We start from the raw sequence: 22,159 nt of genomic DNA, 5'->3' as shown, positions 1-22,159 counted from the left end.
ATTCATCTACCTTTACATTCAACATTCTATTATAAATCGATTGTTATATTTTAGCAGTTTTCTGTTCTTTTCTCCTATTACATTTACTGTACATTACAGAACACTAACAACATGGTAATAGTGTGGCAGTAATTTAGTAAAATGGTGATAATGCATTTTCCAGCCTCATATTATTAAATGTAACAGTGTATTGATAACTAGATAATATTACAGTAATATGTTATTTCCAAATTAGTATCCAGGTCATAGCTTTGCTATCAACAACCATTGCATAAACGCATGGTTCAACACAGAGGAGCCAGCTCATCTGGACAGGACTCAGCTGTCCACCTACATCTGAGGGACAAGGGACACTTTTGATGATGAAAATTTGCACCATTTCAAAATAAAAATGTTTTGATATTTAATAATCAAAACGACACACTGGGTTTACTTGGAGGAGGACGAGATCATAGGCCAGCAATAACTCACTAGTAAGTGGTAGGCCACTTGAAATCAACTGTGAGTTTGAGATCTCTGACCTACAATGCTCTGCTGAGCTCTTTTTCAAAAAAGGATCCACACACAGAACGGGAAAGGTCAAGTCACACAATAACAGACTCTGTCTCTCAGGTGGCCCTCATTACCCTCTTTCACACCTAGACTCGGGTGAAACTAACAACTTGAAAGTGGGTCAGAGAGGTCAAACAACCTGCATTGTTTATCTTAACAACTCTCGAGACAGGTTTCCAGCCTTCAGAGGATAAATATATTTTTCCACCAGTTAGTCAGAACTGAAGAAGCCTGAATGTGGATGAGAGGTGAAACATCTTAGCAGTAACTCAAGTAGGTCCAGTTTCTCACAGCTAACACCTGAAGATGAATAGAACCTGGATGACTGAGAACCTTCACAGACATAACACAAAGAGTCATTGATCATACCATAAAGCTTGATACTTCCAACAGGCAGAGACTTGAATAGACGTGAAGGGGGATTTTAACCAACCCCTGCACACACTGGAAGATCTATAACAAGAAGCATGATAGAAGAAGGGAAGACACAACTGCATTTGTATCCTTTACTGCCTTGTGTGTTCACTTTAAATAATAATTAGCTTGAATGAATGGGCTAACATATCACGCTCTCTCTTTGTGTCCTTGAGGTTCTGTCCCTGGGGGCTGATGTGTTACCAGAGTACAAGCTACAGACCCCCAGGATCCACAAGTGGACCATCCTTCACTACAGTCCGTTCAAAGCTGTGTGGGACTGGGTGATTCTCCTCCTAGTGATTTATACGGCAATTTTCACCCCATACTCTGCGACATTTCTGCTGAGGTTGGTAAGAAATTCACCAAACACTGATGTTCACCTGACCCCCAGGATTTAATTATGGAGATGTAAGGTTTCACCTGCTTTCCTGGAAATTGCTGCCAGAATCAATTGTCTAGGTTGCAGTTGGACACTTATTTAAACAACAGGAACTTTTGCTGGCAAAGGTTTGTCCCAGTCCAGGGGCTACCTCCTTTGGACACTGCATTTATTGGGTGTCCAATTTTTAAGGCTCCTTCAAATGTGATCAAGAATGTTTCCTTCCATCTCCAAGCAACAAAGAATCCAGTAGATAGATAGATACTTTATTCATCTCACAGAGAAATTCACAGTTCAGCAGCTCAAAGAATATATTACAAAATAGAAACATAAGAGGCATGCAAAGTACAGTTTAAATATAAAATTAACTATAAAAAATATAAAAAGACATTTAAAAAGAAATGAATTATAAATCAGAAAGTTCTGTCATTACAGTGCAAAAGTGAGAGTGTGCAAGCATGTATGATGCAGGTTGAAGAGTCTAATGGCATGGGGGAGGAATGATCTCCTCAGTCTGTCTGTGGAGCAGGACATTGACAGCATTCTGTCACTGATGCTGCTCCTCTGTCTGTGTATGGTAAGCAGCTCCTCTGTCTGTGTATGTATACACAGACAGATGTATATCTCTGGCTAACCCTTCCTGTGATTCAAATTGCACCCAGCCAGCATGTCCATGTGGGCCCCATAAGGGTCATAGTTAGGCTGCAGTATGGGTCCGAAGTGGGTTTGGTCATGGTTTCCATGGACTTAAGAAAAAACATACAAACTCCATGCAGAAAGGCCCCTGTTCTCCGACCGGGTCTTTATCCCGGGTCTTCTTGCTGCAAAGGCAAGAGTGCTAACCACTACACTAACCATGTGACATTTCCTTCACTTTCTCCTAATTCATAAATTCAACATGACTGCGTTTTCTTTCAGTTCTCAGGAGGAGGCAGCCTTGCAGACCTGCGGTTACTCCTGTTCCCCCCTCAACGTGGTGGATCTTCTCGTGGACATCATGTTCATTGTTGACATTGTCATCAACTTCAGGACCACATATGTTAACTCCAATGATGAGGTGAACCGACCCCGGATTACTGATTGAATTGTCATTTAGTAAAGGTTTTGAACCTGGTGTGATACTCGCTGCTGTAGCTTCTTGCGTCATGTCTCTGCAGGTGGTGAGTCAGTCTTCTCGGATTGCTGTCCACTACTTTAAAGGCTGGTTCCTCATCGACATGGTGGCGGCCATTCCCTTTGACCTCCTCATCTACCGCTCAGGGGGGGAGGTTGCGAGGGGTGGCGGAGAGGGCGAGGTAGAGGAGAGGAAGGAAAGAAAAAGAAGATTTTTTTTTATTTGATTCTTTTTCTTCTTTTTTTTTTACCGACATTTCACTTTAAAAAATACATCCGTTTTTTCTCCTCCCGATAACAGACCACCACTCTGATTGGTTTGCTGAAGACTGCTCGGTTACTGCGGTTGGTTCGTGTAGCAAGGAAGTTGGATCGTTACTCCGAGTACGGTGCAGCTGTTCTCTTCCTCCTCATGTGCACTTTTGCCCTCATCGCTCACTGGCTGGCCTGCATCTGGTACTTTCCAATGGAATGTTTCTCTAATACAAAAATAAAAAACAAAATTGTTCTGCACACAAAATGAGTGCAAGTTTGTCTTTTCATCACAGGTATGCCATTGGTAACGCGGAACGGTCAACCTCAGCTGGTGTCGGATGGTTGGACACTCTGGGCGAACAGCTGGGGAAGCCATACAATGCCTCCATTGCGGCTTCGGGTCCTTCCATCAGAGATAAATATGTCACAGCTCTGTACTTCACCTTCAGTAGTCTGACCAGTGTGGGCTTTGGGAACGTCTCCCCGAACACCAACTATGAGAAGATTTTCTCCATCTGTGTCATGCTCATTGGTGGTGAGTGACCTCTATTCCGTGTACATATCTATGTTGTTTTATTAGTCAGAAAGCAAGTTTGTATAGCCTGTTTCTGTCTCCTCTGCAGCTTTGATGTACGCCAGTATTTTTGGTAACGTGTCTGCCATTATCTTGCGGCTGTACTCTGGTACGGCGCGCTACCACACGCAGATGATGAGAGTCCGTGAGTTCATCCGCTTCCACCAGATTCCTAACCCTCTGAGGCAGCGGCTGGAGGAATACTTCCAACACGCCTGGTCATACACCAATGGCATAGATATGAACGCTGTGAGTAGTCAAAGTCTAAGTCAGATTTATTGTGAATTTCTCCACATATACTACACATACAGAGGAATGGAAAGTACGTTTCTCACTATCCCACAACATACCCTAAATAGATAAGACATCACCTAACATTGCTTATAAAAGTAAAGTGCATACTAAATAAGAACAATTCTCCTGCTCTAAACAAGATCACAGGACAAAGGAACACAGGACAAAACAAGATAAAACACAGGGATGTCGCAGCAAAGTCCTGAAAAAACTGTGCAGAGATGTTTGTCATAGAGCAGAGAGAAGTTATAAAAACAGCAGCAACTTCAGAGACATGTTATAGAATAAAATAAAAATAAAATAAAATAACAGCAACTTCAGAGGCTATAGTTTTCAAAACATTTCAAATAGGAGTGCAAGAGATGTGATGTAGTAGTGCAAGAAAGAAAAACTGTAGTACACAGTAGCAGCAACTTCAGAGACCAGAGTTTTTGGGGTGGCAGAGAGGGGTGGATGGGAGAGAGCGGAGAGAGTTTAGCTTCCTTATGGCCTGGAGAATTAAGCTGTTTGCAAGTCTGGTGGAGCAGGCACGGATGCTTCTGTATCTCCTTTCAGAGGGCAGGAGGCAGAAGAGATTGTGTGCATGGTGGCTGACGTTGCACACACTCGTGGTTGCTTTTCAGGTGATGCGGGTGTTGTAGGTGTCTTGCAGGGAGGGGAGTGAGGCACCAATGATCTTCCCAGCTGTGTTCACTATGCGCTGCAGGGTTTTTCTGTTGTAGTCAGTGCAGCTCCCACCCTTTGGAAGTCAACGACGATCTCCTTTGTCTTACTGACATTCAGCAGGAGTTTGTTGTCCCTGCACCATGTGGTCAGAAGGTCAACCTCTTTCCTGTAGTTGGTCTCATCATTCTTGGTGATGAGATTTACCAGGGTTGTGTCATCTGCAAACTTCAAACTTGCTGTTTGAGGTGTTGTTCCCAACTGTGAGGAAGTCCAGCAGCCAGTTGCATAGTGAGGTGTTGAGCCCCATCTGGTCTAGTTTGTAGATGAGTTGAATGCTGAACTGAAGTCTATGAAAAGCATTCTCACATATGAGTCTTGGGCCACACGTTGGTATAGTGGTTAGCGCTCTTGCCTTTCAGCGAGAAGACCTGGAACAAGGGCCTTTCTGCATGGAGTTTGCATGTTCTCCCCGTGTGCGTGGGTTTTCTCCGGGTTCTCCGGCTTCCTCCCACCGTCCAAAAACATGCAATGTGGGGATTAGGTAAATTGAACACCCTAAATTGACCATATGTGTGAATGTGAGAGTGAGAGTGAATAGTTGTTTGTCTCTATCTGTGTGTGGCCCTGCAATGGACTGGCGAACTGTCCAGGGTGTACCCCGCCTATCGCCCGATGTAGCTGAGATTGGCACAGCACCTCCTCGACCCTCTGGTGGAGGATAAAGCGGTAGATGATGACTGACATATGAGTCTTTTGTGTCCAGGTGGGAGAGGGCTGGGTGAAGGGCGGAGCAGATTGCATCCTCTGTGGATCGTTTGGCTCAACATGCAAACTGGAAGGGGTCCAGGGTGGGGGGTATGGAGGATTTGATGTGTTGCATGACTAGTTGCTCAAAGCACTTCATGATGGTGGGGGTCAGCGCCAAAGGGTGGTAGTCAGCAGGATGGAGTAGGTTTCTTTGGTACAGGTATGATGGTGGTGCAGAACTCGAGACTGTTCACTGTCCTCGCTCCCAAATGGTGGAACGATCTCCCCATCGACATCCGGACAGCTGAAAGCCTCCACATCTTCCGACGCCGACTAAAAACACATCTCTTCCGACTCTACCTCGACTAAGACGACAAAAAAAAAAAACTTGTACATGCACTTATGACTAGCACTTCATAGTTTGTTCTACTTGAAGCTCTTACTTACTTCTAGCTCTTATTTGTACCCAAATGTTTAAATGCACTTTTGTAAGTCGCTTTGGATAAAAGCGTCTGCTAAATGACGTAATGTAATGTAATGTAATGGTGGCCTTGAAGCATGATGGAACAACAGCTTGTCTCCGAGAGGTGTTAAAGATGTCTGTGAGGACATCCTTAAGCTCCTCTGCACAGTCCCTTAGCACACGACTAGAAATGTTATCTGGACCTGCCTTTCGGGTGTTGATAGTGGAGAGTGTCCTCTTCACGCTGGTAGTAGACAGGCACAGAGCCTGATCGTGGGGGGGGTGGTGTCATCTTCTGTGGACGTGTGTTTTTTTGTGCTTCTAAACGTGCAAAGAAGCTGTTAAGATCGTTAAGCAGAGAGGTGTTGCTGTCACAGGTCCAAGGTGCTGGTTTATAGTCTGTGATAGACTGAATGCCCTGCCACAGATGCCGTGTGTCTCTGCTGTCCTTAAAATGGCAGGTTGTCTTGTGTGTGTATTCCTGTTTTGTCTTCCCGATCCCGTGGGACAGGTAGCCTCTCGCCGTTCTCAGAATGGCTTCATCCCCGGTTCTGAAGGCTTTGCTCCTCTCCCTCAGCAGCCGATGGACATTGCCAGTCAGCCATGGTTTTTGATTAGCCTGGGTGATGATGGTTTTTATGTGTGTCACATCATCAATGCACTTCCTGATCTGTGTGCTCCTCAATGTTTGTGTGGTTGTTGTATGTGGCTGCATGTCTGAACATTTCCCACTCTGTAGTCTCAAAGCAGTCTCTGGCCACACTCTTACCTGCTTCGGAACTGGTTTGACCACTTTCACTCTTGGTCTGTATGCTGGCATTAGCAGGACAGTGAGGTGGTCAGAGAGTCCAATGTGGGGGAGGGGTGGGGCCTTGAATGCCCCTTTGTGTGTTGTGTAGACCAGGTCCAAATTGTTATCTCCTCTTGTTGGGAAATCTACATGCTGGTGAAATTTTGGAAGAGCAGTCTTAAGGTCAGCATGATTAAAATCCCCAGCGAGAATGATGAAACCATCTGGGTGGGCTGTCTGTTGTTCACTGATGGCCTGATACAGTTCACAAAGTGCAGCAGTCCTCTCACTGTTGTTGGAGGTTGGGGAAATATAAACTTGCGACCAGAATTATCGCAGTAATTTCCCTCGGCAAATAGAAAGGTCGGCATCTTATGATCATACACTCTGTCAGTGGTGAGCAGTGTTATACCACCACAGCGTCACGACACCAGACTGCATAGATGTAAAGACATACCCCGCCGCCACGAGTCTTTCCTCCGTTGACGAGGGCTCTATCCGCTTGGTAGCATGTTACCTGCTCCAGTCGTACAGCGGAGTCAGGGATGTTGTCATTTAGCCATGTTTCAGTGAAGACAAGCACACAGCAGTTACTCACTTCACACTGCGCTGACCTCAGCAGTCGTATATGATCCATTTTATTGTCCAACAAATGCACATTAGCCAGGAGGATGGTTAGTATGGCTGGACGGCTTGCATTAGCCTCTAGCCTAATCCGGATACCTCCGTGCTTGCCTCTCTTCTGCTTCCTCTCGCACCACTTGCGGCGCCTCCTTTGCGGGGGAAGAGTGGCAGTCGAGTCCGGTTTTGTAACAGGCTGTCAGATTATCCCTAGCACCTTGATCGTCACAGTGTCCAAAGTGTTGAATATCATGGTTCTGTCGATGTCTAACAGAACCTGCCTACTGTAGTACATGTTCCCTGATGTAGACCGATGAGACCAACACAAAAACCTTCCGTATAAACACTTACTAACAGGACAAGACACCACACGGTCGGGATAGGCAGGGGTCGCTGCGTCTTCACGCACCACCATCTTCATCATATTCATATAGTAGGATTTAGGATGAGTCAGAAAGGTCCATAGTAAATAAATAAAAGCAAATAATGGGCACATTTCTGCCAAAACAACATTTATATTTCTGTTTAGACAGATACAGCACTAAAGCACATGTCATTCATTGCTAATAAAGCTGACATAACTGTGTCTTTGTCCCCATCTCTTTGTGTAAATATCTCCTCCAGGTTTTGAAAAGTTTTCCAGAGTGTCTCCAGGGAGAAATTTGTCTCCACCTCAACAGGTCACTGCTGCAGAACTGTAAAGCTTTTAAAGGTAACTAATGAATCACTCAACCAATCAAACTTCATTTGAACTGTCAGGTTTACAGCTTAAAAAAACTGATAAGCCTTTGGAAATCATAAAATGTCTTTTATTATCTTATGTGCCAAAATAGTTTATTCAAAAGCACACATTTTAGATATTACTTTTATAATTAGATCATTGGAGGTGGAGGACATGTATGTCTTTCTTTTTATGCCCCCCCTTCCCTTTATGGTATGTTTATTTTCTCTATTGACACTTTTTTTTACTCTCATTTTTTGTTATATTTATGTTCATTGTTTGTTAGAGTGGGGACAGAAATACACGGTATCTCTCAAGTGCGGTATCTAAAAACCAGGATTTATTACTTTTTAAATAAAATGTAGTTAGCATGAATATTATCAGCACAGATTCCCTGGCTCTTGAAGCATTTGAATAACCTTATGTGTGATGGTGTTTAGGATCCACTAAAGGCTGTTTGAGGGCCCTTGCCATGAGGTTCAAGACCACGCATGCTCCTCCTGGTGACACCCTGGTCCACGCTGGAGACCTGATATTAGATCTGTACTTCATCTCCAGAGGCTGCATCGAGATCCTCAAAGGGAACGTGGTGGTCGCCATACTGGGTAGGTACCAGTGCAAGCTTGGTTTGTAGTAGCCAAAGTGTTTTGAAGTAAAACTGGTGTTTTCTCCTCTAGGTAAGAATGACATCTTTGGGGAACCCGTCAATCTGGATGTTCTGCCGGGAAAGTCCAGCTCTGATGTCAGAGCCTTGACCTACTGTGATCTGCACAAGATACACAGAGAAGATATTCTGGAGGTAACATACATATATACTGTGAATATGTGTACATGCAACATCTGAATGCTTTATTAGGAACTACTAACTCCTAAAAAAACTCAAACAAGCTCATTACATCCAGGAGAATGGGAATTGAGATGCATATACACTCCTTAAACATCCAGTATTTAACATTAAGGAGAATTTTCTTGGATAAAAATTGCAAGCATGTTTGAATAAGTGTATAAACTCACGGTCATTCTCTTTCTGGTATACAAAAACTGCTGTAGTTCCCTGACACACTTGGGAAAGGAGGGGTGAGCTTCAGTCTCACTACTACTATAATGCTGGACTTATAATGCCAATGACAAATTTAAAATGTGGTCATAACCACAGAAGGATAAATACAAACACAAAGACAGAAGCCGACTCATGGTCCCTTATTATAAACTGAGACTTGTTGGCCAGATGGTCCCAATCTACGACATCCACCAACATGTAATGTAACTCGATTGTCAAATTATGGAAATTTCAGAATCCAGGTTTATTTTTTATTTTATTTTATTTTTTATTTTTTTTGATAACTGGTCACTCAACTCACAATCTTATTCTTTGTTTTCAGGTTCTGGAAATGTATCCTGAATTTTGTGAATATTTCTGGTCCAACTTGGAGATAACGGTCAACCTCAGAGATGTATGTACACTCATTTTAATTAACAATCCTTTTAACACACACACAAACAAGGCATCAATGGTGGTTGGGTAACTTGCACTGTCCTGGTATTGGTACTGGATAAACTGGTAAGGTGGTATTTCATAAGAAATCGCTGCGAGCAGGGTTCAAACCCCATTGGATTTCAAATCCAACGCCTTAACCACTGTTAAGAAAATGTTAAGATGTGTTAGGACCACAGAGGCAGGCCAGAAACTGACGGGTACAGCCATCACACCTACACCTCACCTCTCAAATAGCGATCAAAGAGGGACCGTCTTATTGGGAAAACCCCCAAGTCAGAGTGAGGAAAGAAATATCAAGTACTGTTTCATTTGTCACTTATTACCAGGTGGATACCAGATTACAGGAAAATCTAATTAGACGGCAAGACAACTCCCCTTTTTTGTTGTCAGTGTTTTTATTAGAGAGACCTTACATACTGTGCCTTTAAGTCCATCCATCCATCCATTAGCAACCGCTTTTGAAATGGCAACTCCGTGGTTTCATGTTCTCTTTCCTTCTGCTTGCCCATGGGCTGCCTCAAAAGGCACCACTGGGAGTTGAACCCAGGATCTCCTGTTTACAAGACAGGCACTTTAACCAACTAAGCCATGGCACCGTGAGGATGAAAAATGCTTCTATGGTTTCCAATTCCAATTTTACTACATGTGTTACTGAAGGCAGTCGATAAATTAAATTAGTCTTATAAGTCCCACAGGGGGAAATTCCTTCTCTGCAACCTTCCTCGAATTAGGAGCAGTGGGGATTGGATATCTTACTTAGGGATATCCCAGTCCTTTTTTTGACTTGGTGGGGACTCAAACAGCAACCCTCAAAGTTATAAGCCAAGTTCTTCTTTCCACTTGCCCATGGGCTGCCATAATCATAATGATACTGGTGTTCCCTGACCGGGAATCAAACCCAGGCTGCGGCGGTGAGAGCACCAAATATTAACCACTAGACCCCCAGGGAATCACGACACAACAAGATCTGCACCTCGATCAGCAAATAATATTAACTAGATACACTGGTTTATATACTTGACAAAAAGCAGGTTGGAGATTCTGGAAAAACTGTTTGAGCAGGCTACATTTTGAATGCAAAAGTCCAAGCCCCTTTCTTCTTCCCTCTGAAGCTATGCCTCCAGAGCATGGGAACATTAAGTTCCCGGATCACCTTTAAGCTTCTCCTTCTTTGCTACAAGTCTCTCCATTCACTTGCTCCACATTATCTGTCCGACCTCCTCCATGTGCACTGTCCCTCCCCGCACCTGCACGAGATGCCGAAAAACAACAAATACTCTCCAAATATCACAAAGACATAAAGTTAACCCATCTAAACAGCGCCGATTTCTGGGCTTTCAGTTGTCGCCAACGTTCAAACGCAGCACTATGTTCACTCTGGTCTTGGATCGCTCTACATCAGCCTTTTTCTTTGCAGGAGCTTTTCTCAAATAACGTCTTTCGTTTGCGACCAACACCTGTTGTTCGCACCTTTTCTGCCATAGCATTGCTGCAACTGTCATGTTGAATTTTTAACAGGCTAGCATAAGCTCTGCGTTGTCTTCTGAGCATGTGCAATTAATGCAAGAGGGGTACGTGCATGGAGGGAGGGGGGACAGATGGTAGATTGATTGATGCGTCACGATCCAATTAATTCGTCCAGGCCGTTCAGTATAACTCATTATGTTGCACAGCACCTATCCAACGATTTATATCAAATCCTGAATGAAATCAGTAAATGTTTCCTCTTGCTCTTGCTCTCTGTCTGCAGGAGGAAAATGAAGTATGTGTTGTGAGTGGAGAAGACTCGGACTGTGAGGGATTCAGCAGACAGGGGAAACACACAGGTAACCCTTTTTGTTGGTTTGTTTACATTCATAGTATATGTTTGAATGTCTGAAGAATTTGAGTCCATTGACTGTTGTATAAACTGTATTGTTTGAATGAAAATGAAAATAAACTTGATTAAAATTCACCCGTGGCATGACTGACTGTGTGTGTCAGGTAACTCCATCTCAAAGAAACAGAAAGCTGCCCTCAGATGTCAAAGAAGACACCATAAGTGGGAGATGCACAGTGGTCGAGATGATCATAAACATACGCTGTAAGATAAAAACATGTGTTTCAAAAATACTGAAAATCAGCCTCCACTGTACAAAACAAACAGCAAACCGACTGCTCTTGTAGATACGGCCCTGTGTTCTCCAGTGAGGATGAAGTGGAGGATGTGGAGGTGACCAGTCCTGCTCAGACCGCTATCTCCAACATGACCAGGTTCCCCGAGATGAACGTGTTCCCAGGCGTTTCCAGCATCTTTACACTCTGGGGCGCAGACAAGCGAGAGGACCACATGCACCTGGAGGTGCCGTGCTCACCCTCCCACAAGCTCCATTACCTGCCCACCTCCTCCCACTGTCCCTCCAGCCTTCCCCCTCCACTCCTTCCTCCTCCGCCGCCTCCTAACGCCATTATCTATGGGAGGCACCGCATGGAGCTGGAGAAGAAGATGGATGCTCTGCAGCAACAGATAACCAGGTGGGTCCTTCCTGTCTTTGCAAGTAATGGCTGTGACTTTACATGTCCACAGTGTTTGTGTTGATGAGGACAGTTTATGTTTAGATTCAAATACTTACAGGTTTAAAAATCTGATTGACACTGGATTCTCCAAGTCATAACCATCATATGTGTGTGTCTCCCAGGTTGGAGTCCTGTTTTTCAGAAGACCTCAGGACCATCATGCAGCTCCTGCAGAAGCAGACAACAGCGATCCCACCTTCCTACAGCACATTGACATCCACACCATACGTCCTTTCCCCCGTCCTGTCTCCCACTATTGTTCCTCCACTTGTCTCAAAAGACAAGTCTCCGTCCACCAACCCCCAGCAGTCTAATGAAAACCAGGAACAAATGCAGCCAGACCTCCCAGAGTCTAACTCAGTCAACTGTGTTCCTTCAGTTATCGGTCTCATGGCCTCACCCACTACCATCCATGCCCCATCCTGTCACAAGTCTTCCTACTAGTCCCCCCCCCCATATTATTGGAGTGTCTCACCTGTTAAACCTTTAGCATCATATTACAAAATCAAAGTCTCAACTTCCACAGGACACATGGGTTGTTGAAAAATATTCACCTCAGACTCAGACAGCCAAGCCTGAGTCTGAGCTGAATATGTTGAGTTTGAATCCATGTTTTCGTTGGAATTGTGAGCAAATAAATGACAAAAGAGCAGAGTAAAAGAATCCTGTTTACACCAGTAACCACATGCTTGATGTACCTGAATAGAATAGTGACAGTGGTTCAGTGGAATCTATCTATTTGAGGATTTGATTTCCCCGTTACGCTAGCTAGTCTACATGCCAATGTGCCTGATGGCTGTGGGTATGAAGATAAATAAAGACCATTTACCATATACATTTCAGGTTTGCTAGTATGGACACAGATTACCTCTGATATGAAGCTATAACACTTAATCTGCATGCAGTTCTTTTTCAAATGAAAACCTTTTGGTATGGATGTATGGTATGATGTTCATCATCCTGGTCCTGAGTTACTGAGCACCTGACCTTCCCTGCCACAACTTAGTCAGGTCATCATCAGTCTGTGGACCTCGTACACCATCCATCATGTTCCACTGTCTTCCACAGCAGCCATCGATCGCTCGGATGAGTCTGAAGTGGCTCTGCCTGCCTGGGCCCAACAGTTTTGCCATTTCCTCTGAACTGAACTGAACTAGTGCACTCTGCACACCAACTGTGAAAAAGCGCATTTTAAGCTTGACTGAAAATAAACACACTCCCAGCACTTTAGAATTGAATGCAAACAATTAAATTCTGACATTTTCTTCGGGATTCTGAGGTTAAAATCAAGTCACACAGCCCTAATCCTCATCTGTGATAAGATTTACTCAGATGTTATAAATCTAGAGATAAACTTGAATGCATGCAACATCAATGAAAATTGTGCAATGGATATTTGCTCAGTGTTTACAGTCTGATTATGTCTTTGTAATAATCTCTTTGTGCTTTTAGGACATTTAAAAGTAGCCTACTACTTACATTACGGTCCTCTGATACAGTGTGTCCCAAACTTTCTGTATGGGCCACCCACTTTAAGAAGATGGCAAACGATTGTGACCCATAACAAAATATCAATTGTGCCAACAGCAAATTTGACCCAAGACCTAACACCATTTTGGATCAGTAAACAAACGTTTAGTAAATTCATTACAACGTTAATTTAAACATTTGCACACAAATCTTAAGTAAAAGGTTGGGCAAACTTTGTTTAGGGTCCAGAAAAAATCTCCCACGAACCACATGCTGGCAGACAACAGGATTTTTAACAATTAGATTTCCTACTCATTGTGTATCTAATGCGCTGGTACATCTTCAGATGGCGAGAAAATCATACAATGTGTTGATTTAAAAAAAAAAAGATCTAGTAGAAAGATAGAAATTAAAGTGATAATCTGAGATTAAATTGTACTGACGCCAGAAATCGTGTGCTCATCCTCCTTGTTGTAGTGACTCTATCTGTGTAATGAGGATGGAGAATGGGTCATCGCAGACGCTCTGAAAGATGGATGAGTGAATATTTTATAATCATGTTTACGTGGATATGTGTAATTAGGTTTATTATGTTCGATGGAAATTTATCTGATGCTGAAAAGGAGGAAGTGGATTTAATCTGATCAAAAGTGATCTGGAATCTTTCACAATTAGTAATATAGTGATAGTTCGACATTACATGTTCTATTAGTCCTACAAGAAGGTAATTCACAGTGTCACAGCAAGGAAATAAATATTAAATGTCAGAATTTAACTGATGATTATTTATTTATTTCTATTTTTTTGCACGTGGCTGTATTGGTACATGAGTAAACAATGATGTTAAGTCCTGATGTTAAGACTTGCCTTGACGTGATGTTGTCTTGTATATTTACCAACACCCGTGTTGCTTTGCCTTGTTCATATTCATGTATCTGACACTCCTGCATCATGGGTCAAGGCTCTTCCCTAGGTAGAATATGCTATTCTCAGCTATCATGGATACATCCAAGTATACACAGATGCATCAAAAACCGTTTCCCAAAAAACAGGAATAGGAGTCTTCATACCAGAGTTTCAAATTAAAAAACAGAAACGAATAAGTGATAATGTATCAGTATACACAGAAGAACTTACTGCTATTTTATTAGCAGTCGAGTGAGTGGAAGAAATACAACCACTGTAAACAATAATCTGCTCAAACTCGAGTTCATCACTCACAAGCTTACAGTCCAGTCGTTCTGAAAGCAGGCAAGACCTCATTATAGAAATACAACAAACATTATATAGAATTCAGATGATGGAAGTAATATGTTTATGGATACCAGCACACATTGGGGTTAAAGGGAATGAAATAGCAGACAAGGTGGCAAAAGCAGCAACAGGGCATAATAATATAGACATAGCAACAAAATTAAGGAAAACAGAAATTAACAACATCATTAATCAAAAACTAAAGGAGAGATGGCAAAAAAATTTGGGAGGAGGAGAAGAAAGGAAGAAGGTTTTTCCGAATCCAAAGAAAAGTGGTAGAGGCTAGGTGCACGGAAAGAAGCAGCAAAGAGGAAAATATAATATCGAGGATCAGATTTGGCCATACAGGATTGAACAACACATTATTCCTCATCACTGTCCACTTTTAAAAACACATCTTAAAACACATTTTTACTCTTTGGCTTTCAACCCAGTAGTATCTTTTTATAGTTTTATTGTATGACTTTTTGATTTGTGTTTTTATTAATACGTTCTACAGTATTTTATTGTTTTATTGTATGTTTAATTGTTTGTTGTCTACGCCTATGATGTCATTTTTTATATTTTATTTATCTTTTTATCTTATTTATCTCTGTTGTACAGCCCTTTGTTTCAGCTTGTGTTGTTTTTTTTAAGTGCTTTATAAATAAAGATGGATTTGATTGGATTGGATATATATACATATACATATACATATATACATATGATTCTTATTATTAATTTTTAGTTCAGTTAGATCAACATTTCGACCCACACTCCATACCAGATGGTGGCGCCAAATGCACCAAATCGTTTGCCAACCACCATAAAACTTCAAGAAAGAAGAAGAAGAAGAACCGCTCTACACTCCAGTCCAGTAGGTGGCGGTGATGACGCAGTTCCCTACCGGGAACTATTATTAGAAGAAGTTGGTTCTGCCAGCCGGATGTTGTACCACGTTACCTGGAGAAATTAGAGACGTGGTGGATGTAAATAAACACCTTTTAACACCAGCGAACTCGTCTGTAGTAGAACCGCGGCTTCGAACGCGAAAATGTTCAACAGACAAACGAGCCTGTGGATGGGTGACGTACGTTCAAAGTCTAATTTCTTACGGTAGAAGAGCGTACTTGATGCTAGCTCGGTTGCTAAAAAAAGTTAGCCTTGATCTGTGACACCGTCAGTCACAACGAGGCTAAACTAAACCGAGTTTAAACCCACTCTAGTGTCGACAACACACAGTGAAAACATTTGAAGTAAAAAATATGTGTCGCAATTTGTTCGCCGTTACATCACGTGTTTACCGTAACTCTAGTTTCGTTGTAACAACCTGTTAGCTGGTAGCTTAGCTTCTCACGAGACTATGAAACTTTGACTATTTACTATGGATTTGTCACAATTGTGTTCAATATAGGTCTGAAACCATTAATCAATTGTTATATCAACCGTCAAGTATTTTCACAATCACAATTGAACATTTTCTTGTTTTTTGCTGCATATAACAGGTCATTAAAAACAGAGGTGGCACAAGTACTCATATTCTGTACTTAATATACTCAACAGAATACTTGATTATGAAAATAATTTTTAGTTGTAGCCCTAGTTCAGTCCCTTGTTTTGAGTTAACTAAGCTTCCAACAACAGAAGTTTGTTCTGTGACACTGACTGAAACGTGTGACATGTGTTAAAATTTAAGTTAAAGTGTAAAACCCATTGTCAAACACTGTCTATTAAACCTGTTCCATCAATTTGATCTGTGTGCAATGTGTTTTCTGTGCGTTTAGTTGGACCCATACATGGATGAGAACTTCATCAAACAAGCCTTCAGTGCTATGGGAGAGTCACCATGTGGAGTCAAAATCATCACTCACAGGATAACAGGGTAAGATTTATACACAGTCCCAACATACCAGTGTCTGTGGAGACGCTCTGAAGTTAGATTCTACGCTATGGGATGTGCTTTTTTTGTGAGAGGTGGGGAAACTGGTGGTGAAATACCTGTAAAGGGCTAAAGGTCATTCACTTGCAGTTGAATTTGAAGCAGCGACTGACGTATAAAATACCAAATAGTCACGACTCTAACATTTTCACAAGACTCTGTTGTGTTGTTTTTTCTTCTTCCTCTATTGTTTTGTGTTTGGCACATTTGTGACGTGCAGGTGATAGTGAAGTGAATAAAAGGACAGACCAGCAAGTAATGGGAATAGTGTTAATCTCATTTTGTTGCAGGTTTACTTAGGTTAAAAAAAACCTGGGTATACCTGCTAATTTTAGTGGGAACACTAAGTTGGATTCATGTGTGATGCCAGAGGGTGTGCATGTTGCAACCAATCTGTGATATAGGTAGGTTCAGCATCAGATTCCTCAGTTTATTAAACGTTGTAATACAGAACAAGTGAAGCCTCAGGCACATTCTAGTCCCTCTGAAATGTACAGTAAAGCCTGTATAAAAGCCTAAAATGTTCTATTTCAAGTGCTGCTTCAGTGTGTTTCAGTTAGAGTCCTTTACCTGTGTGTCCTCCTTTGCAGGGGTTCTGCAGGATACTGCTTTGTGGAGCTGGCAGATGAAGCAAGTGTCGAACGCTGTGTCCAGAGACTCAATGGGAAACTAGTCCCCGGATCAAATCCGGTAAGTTTTGTGCTGTAATTGCAAAAATACATGTTCACATATATCTTTGATTCAAACCTTACTGCATTGCTTGAATATTTTGTTTCCACAAATATAAATAAATATTACTGAAATTTAATACCGCCTTCCTTCTTTTCCCAGTATTAGACTTAATTTTACCAGTATGTATGTGCTGATTTGACTGTGGATAGTGGAGCTATATGTTATGGCGATAGGATTGATATGTCTATTATAAGTGATAATCAATTCTTTTTTGCTACCACTGTTGTACTTTTCTTGACATGTTAAAATACAGAAATATTTACAAAGCTAAACTAAATACAAATAAATACCAGTTACAGTTACTTTTTAGGACACATTTAAAGTTGTGAGCTTTAGTTGCTTGCTGCTGAATTCGAAACGCTCTTGGCCCGGTGAGCTGGCCAAGCTACTGGACTCCCCTGTCCTCCAGCCTGTACCTGCTGCTGGAGGCGGCAAAAAGGCCGCTTGTACATGAATGTATTTTGTTTGAAGCAATTAAGGAACTAACTGAGGAATGGGCTAAAGGCTGGTCTGGGTGGTCGAGGTATGTAAACCCAAATAACAACAACCACAATAACTCTACTCTCTATTTTCAGCAATATCAGTGCTATAGTACACGTCTTTGGTTTTTGAACTTTGCTAAGTATGTTTGTCTTCTCTTCCCCCCACATGTGCAGCCACGGAAGTTTAAGCTAAACTATGCCACGTATGGGAAACGGCCAGAGGCAGGGTAAGAGGATTCACATTCTTGACATTAACAGGTTTTTGTTTAAATCCAAAGTTTAAAAAAGAAACCCTTATAACTACTGTCAACTAATCCAATAGTATTTAGAGCTGCAACTAACCATTATTTTCATAGTTATTTATTGTTGGATCAATGTTTTGTCCACAAACCAAAACTTATTCTGTTTGAATGATTTCTTTGTGGCTTTTTATGAAGCAAAGAAACCAGAATCATTAACTTTTAAGAAGCTGAAAAATCAGAAAACTTGTTTTAATTGTAATTTACAACATGAAGACAGCGGATACGGAAAAAAAAAGGGAACTATGTTATTGGGCTTTGACTGTTTTTGAATAATCAAAATCAATTGTCAGATTTTTCAGCTTCTCATAAATGTGAATATTTTCTGTTTTTCTGCTCCATATCACAAATAAATCATTAAAACTGATTTGTTTTGGGTTGTGGACAAAACAAGACGTCACACTTTACAGGTTTGGTCCAAACAACAAATCCACTGTTTCCTACAATGGATAGTTTAACCTTTGTCTTCTCCTCTTTATAGGCCAGAGTTTTCAGTGTTTGTAGGCGACTTGGCGTCTGAGGTGGACGACTTCCAGCTGCACCAAGTTTTTAAGAAGTATCCTTCCTGCAAAGGAGCTAAAGTTGTCACTGACCAGTATGGATACTCCAGGTATGAGAAGTTCATCGCAAAGTGGCTTAACAGATGTATTTTGTAATATTGTGTTTTGATAATTTTTTGTCAATAATATCAAGTGTTTACTGGTTTTGCTAGTATCGTGCATATTTGGATGGCAGTGCTATGGACGACATCTTCATCTATTTTCAAAAAAAAGGCTGACACTATGTTTTCCTTGCAGTCTTATGCTAAAACTATTGTTTTCCCCATATAGGCTAAGCAAGAGCAACTCACAATTCAAGTGATGGTACCTCATGTTAAAAGTAAAACAACAAGTTTCAGTTCTACCATAATAATACCCATTATATTCTGTTTCTCATTATAAGTGGCTATTTTGTTTTGCCTAGTGTGTAGTAGTGTGTCGGCGATGAACGTGGTGTAAGTGTTGTTTGACTTGCAGAGGCTACGGTTTCGTCAAGTTCGGGGATGAGACCGAGCAGAAGAAGGCGATCGAGGAGTGTCAGGGGACAATGCTCGGTGGGAAGCCGCTCAGACTCAGCATTGCTGTAGCAAAGAGGTAAGACGCGGACAAAAACCTCACATCCTCGCCTTATGAATATAACAAATGTCATGTTTTTCAAATCTGTTCGGGTTTGACGTTCTGTGCCCCTTTTGAGTCTGTCATTTCGAGGAAGAAAATAAACAAACTTAGCTTTAGAAGCTTAGACTGTATAATATTGGGTCTAGTCCTCTCATTTGAAAAGTGAAGCCTAGGGAAAATGACAGAGGTAGCAGTAGCCACCAGGGGGCGAAAGAAAGAAAGTTTGAATTATGGCGTATTTCCACCGGCTCTCCTTGCCTCGCCTGGCCTAGGTTGTATCTTCACTACAAAAAAGTACCTACTTAGCATGGGTGGAGTCATCACTGCACGGCTGAGTGAAACTGCAGTGACTTGGTTTTATACGCGACACACAAACACAACTCCTGTAGTTGTTGGAAATTAACTCACGTTTTTAGGATTGTTAAGTATGTTTAAGTGATCTACAGTTCGGCGCTGTTCGATTTGATTTGTGTGTGGGACTTCTCTTCCTGTGACGGCACTCTGGCCAGTCAGTAGCCGGCAGTCTGACCAATCATTGCGTAGTACCTACTCAGCAAGCTTTTGGAACCTCGCCTGAGCCTGGTACCAGGTACTACGCTAGTGGAAACGCTACTTAAACTGTTGTGTGGCGAGGCAAGTAGAGCCTGTGGAAATACGCCATTAGAGTTGATGGGCAAAATGAGACCAATTCGTACTTGATTTATAACATCAGTAAACATTTTCCTTGGGAGTTAATGGTCTCTGTCGCTAGTTTTAGCTCCTCTTCAATAGAACATGATGTAAAAATTGACAATAGGGTTTTGTTTTGTAACCGAAAAATTAAAATGCATTTTTTGAAATTTTAATTTTTTTTTTCATCTTTTATGTTTATATTCATTCAGATTGATAAATTAAACATTTATAAATTAAATTTAAATTTTGTGACTGATGCAATGTGAACTTGTGTGAAATAATGTTTTTATTTTTATTTTACAGCCAAAAGATGAGCAGCTACCAGGGCAACCAGGGCCAGAATTACTACAGCAACTACAACCAGTCTCAGCCCAGTTACTACGGCAACAATAGTAGCGGGGGTTACTACCCCCAGTGGGGAGGCTATGACCAGTACAGTGGCTATAATAGCAGTGGATACAACAGCGGCTACAACACTGGCTACAACTACAACTATGGGTCCTATGGTTACCCTCCACCGGGTCAGGTGGCGCCTCCACCTCCTGCTGGACTGCCGCCCGTGGCTGGTGACGTGTCAGGAGCTGTGGAGGTGAGCGGAAAAGAAACCCCAAATCCATCATCATCCATTTACTAATGGCTCACAAACAATATGATGCATGCCGCGCCTCCCTCTTTGCCATTTAAATGGTCCGATAGAAATTTCGATTAATTGTTCAGCCCTAGGATGTAGACTAGCGGAGTTGGGAATTATACAGTTTAGGTTTTTGGGTTTTTTGATTCATCATGCCAGTTTTTTATAACTGCCAGTGTTTCATCTTTTTCCACAGCAGAGCCACGAGGGGACTGAGGACTTGGAGGAGGACAATACAGAAGGTAAGATTTTACATCTTTATAAATCAATAACAATAATACAATTCAGAAAATGAAATCAACACGTGGAGCCCAAATCCAATGATAGTTGTTACTGTAGTTTCTTTTAAGTTAAGAAATGAGTGGATACAAGTTGCATTCAAGAAATCTGGTAAATTTCATAATTTCTGCACAAACACATTCAGTCCACAAACTACATGCTTGCTGCCACCTTGAGGTAATAGATACACCACAAATGATGTAGTTATTGAAGTAGATATCGAGAAAACAATGACAAAACGTTATTTGTTGTATAATCATGAATTGCTGCATTGACTTTTTAATATGAAGCAAATAATTGAGCAGGTTATTTTCAACATTGGAATGAATGAATGTAATTTTCCTGGTTAATGTATGTAATGGTTAATGTAGCCACTGCTGAACTGCATCTGCCTCCTGTTATTGCTCTGATTATGATGACACATGCTGTATATATACATTTTTCAGACCCCACAGCTGGCTGTGACGTAGACCAGTGGAACAGAGATTTCATGCAGCGCAGTGAGGAGTTCTACGATGCCATGATGAACTGTCACTGGGAAAGTCCAGACTCTCTCGATTCTATCGACCCCTCACTTCCTTCATAACTTCTTTTCTTTTCCCCCTTCCCTAACTCTCAAATACTTTTAATTTTTGTAAATGGTTTTTCTACTCCTCATAACTCATATTTTCTTAAGTGACACTGACACCTTGTAAAGGTCTGTTCAGTGTTCACTGTTCTGACAGTTCGTAGAGTTTTACTCATTCCTCTTCTTCACATACTTAAAGTGCACAATCATTCACTGGATTTTAATGTTTACCATGTTGGTAATATACAGACATTTTGTTCAAAAATCCATCATAGTTGCTGTGTTTAATGTGAACTTTAAGGGATGAATTGCAGAAGGTGTAGCAGTCAAATTGACGCCCTGTGTTATTTCACCACCGGATAATCTCACATGTTTTGAAATGGTCACACCAGCTAACTTTACGAAGAGGTCGTCTTATGAAGACGGGAATGAAACAATGCCTTTAATGTCATTTGCCATGTAGATCATTTTAATGTGAATACAAGCTATCAGTCGTCTTGTCCAGTTCATCTTTAATGAAAGAATGTTCCTGGTATTTGTTTTATCGTTGCTTGTCCCTATTTTTTCGGAACATCGTTTAGGTCAACGTGTGGAAGTATGGACAAAAGGTAATTTTGAGTTAACGCAATAATAATCCAAGTATTTGTTTTCTATTCTGTGTAATCGATGAATGGTATGACCTCACAATCCTTCTGAGTACTGTAAAAGTATGTTATGGTTTTTAAGAGGTAGTCGACTGAATTACTGTAGCAGATGTCGGGCATTGTCTCCTGTTTTCAGCTGGCTCGTTTTCTATGTTTTTCTGAAGAAATGTTTTAAAAAAGAAGTGGTAATCCGTGTTCTTTTTTTTAATCTGTGCCCATCCTGTCTGAGAAAGTCTAATCAAAGTTGGAAGTTTATTTTAAATTGGATATAGTATCCTGTTTCTGCTCATCAGTGAACACAAATAACGTGTTTTTATTATTACATATTAAAAGTTACTATTTCTTCACAGTGCGTTTCAGTTCCAGTAAAACCGATTAAAGGTGGCTAATTTTGCAGATTTGCTAGC

At 41.4% G+C, this 22,159-nt stretch overlaps 2 protein-coding genes and 1 non-coding gene across 4 annotated transcripts in view; 2 read left to right on the top strand and 1 right to left on the bottom strand.

Annotated features, from left to right (window-relative positions):
• LOC122781979 (potassium voltage-gated channel subfamily H member 6-like) overlaps positions 1-13,970 on the top strand; it is a 31,420-nt gene extending 17,450 nt beyond the window's left edge. Inside the window, exons 8-21 of the mRNA XM_044046130.1 lie at positions 1,143-1,315; positions 2,267-2,405; positions 2,506-2,643; positions 2,763-2,917; positions 3,010-3,251; positions 3,340-3,539; positions 7,496-7,583; positions 8,033-8,197; positions 8,270-8,391; positions 8,975-9,046; positions 10,841-10,916; positions 11,074-11,173; positions 11,257-11,604; positions 11,769-13,970. Of these exons, the coding sequence (XP_043902065.1) occupies positions 1,143-1,315; positions 2,267-2,405; positions 2,506-2,643; positions 2,763-2,917; positions 3,010-3,251; positions 3,340-3,539; positions 7,496-7,583; positions 8,033-8,197; positions 8,270-8,391; positions 8,975-9,046; positions 10,841-10,916; positions 11,074-11,173; positions 11,257-11,604; positions 11,769-12,090 (2,340 nt within the window). The 3' untranslated portion in view covers positions 12,091-13,970. The remainder of the gene's footprint in view (positions 1-1,142; positions 1,316-2,266; positions 2,406-2,505; positions 2,644-2,762; positions 2,918-3,009; positions 3,252-3,339; positions 3,540-7,495; positions 7,584-8,032; positions 8,198-8,269; positions 8,392-8,974; positions 9,047-10,840; positions 10,917-11,073; positions 11,174-11,256; positions 11,605-11,768) is intronic.
• On the bottom strand, positions 9,613-9,686 carry trnat-ugu. The gene has a single exon. It is a non-coding gene; the product is annotated as a tRNA-Thr (tRNA).
• A 1,291-nt stretch (positions 13,971-15,261) lies between the features above and the next one.
• trnau1apb (tRNA selenocysteine 1 associated protein 1b) lies at positions 15,262-22,099 on the top strand. Of its 2 annotated transcripts, none has more exons than XM_044036998.1 (9): positions 15,262-15,439; positions 16,134-16,231; positions 16,879-16,978; positions 17,677-17,729; positions 18,283-18,411; positions 18,818-18,934; positions 19,934-20,219; positions 20,461-20,503; positions 20,987-22,099. In XM_044036998.1, exons 1-9 carry the CDS (start codon positions 15,404-15,406, stop codon positions 21,124-21,126), a joined length of 1,002 nt encoding a protein of 333 aa, XP_043892933.1. In that variant the 5' UTR covers positions 15,262-15,403; the 3' UTR covers positions 21,127-22,099. The 2 variants fall into 2 exon arrangements, with proteins under 2 accessions (XP_043892933.1, XP_043892925.1); XM_044036990.1 differs by having other exon boundaries at positions 20,458-20,503.
• The last annotated feature ends 60 nt before the right edge of the window (positions 22,100-22,159 follow it).

This window comes from Solea senegalensis, linkage group LG1, assembly GCF_019176455.1.
Source record: "Solea senegalensis isolate Sse05_10M linkage group LG1, IFAPA_SoseM_1, whole genome shotgun sequence".
NCBI lineage: Eukaryota > Metazoa > Chordata > Actinopteri > Pleuronectiformes > Soleidae > Solea > Solea senegalensis.
Note: the sequence above shows the minus strand (reverse complement) of the source record. Positions and strands in the feature narration are given on the sequence as shown.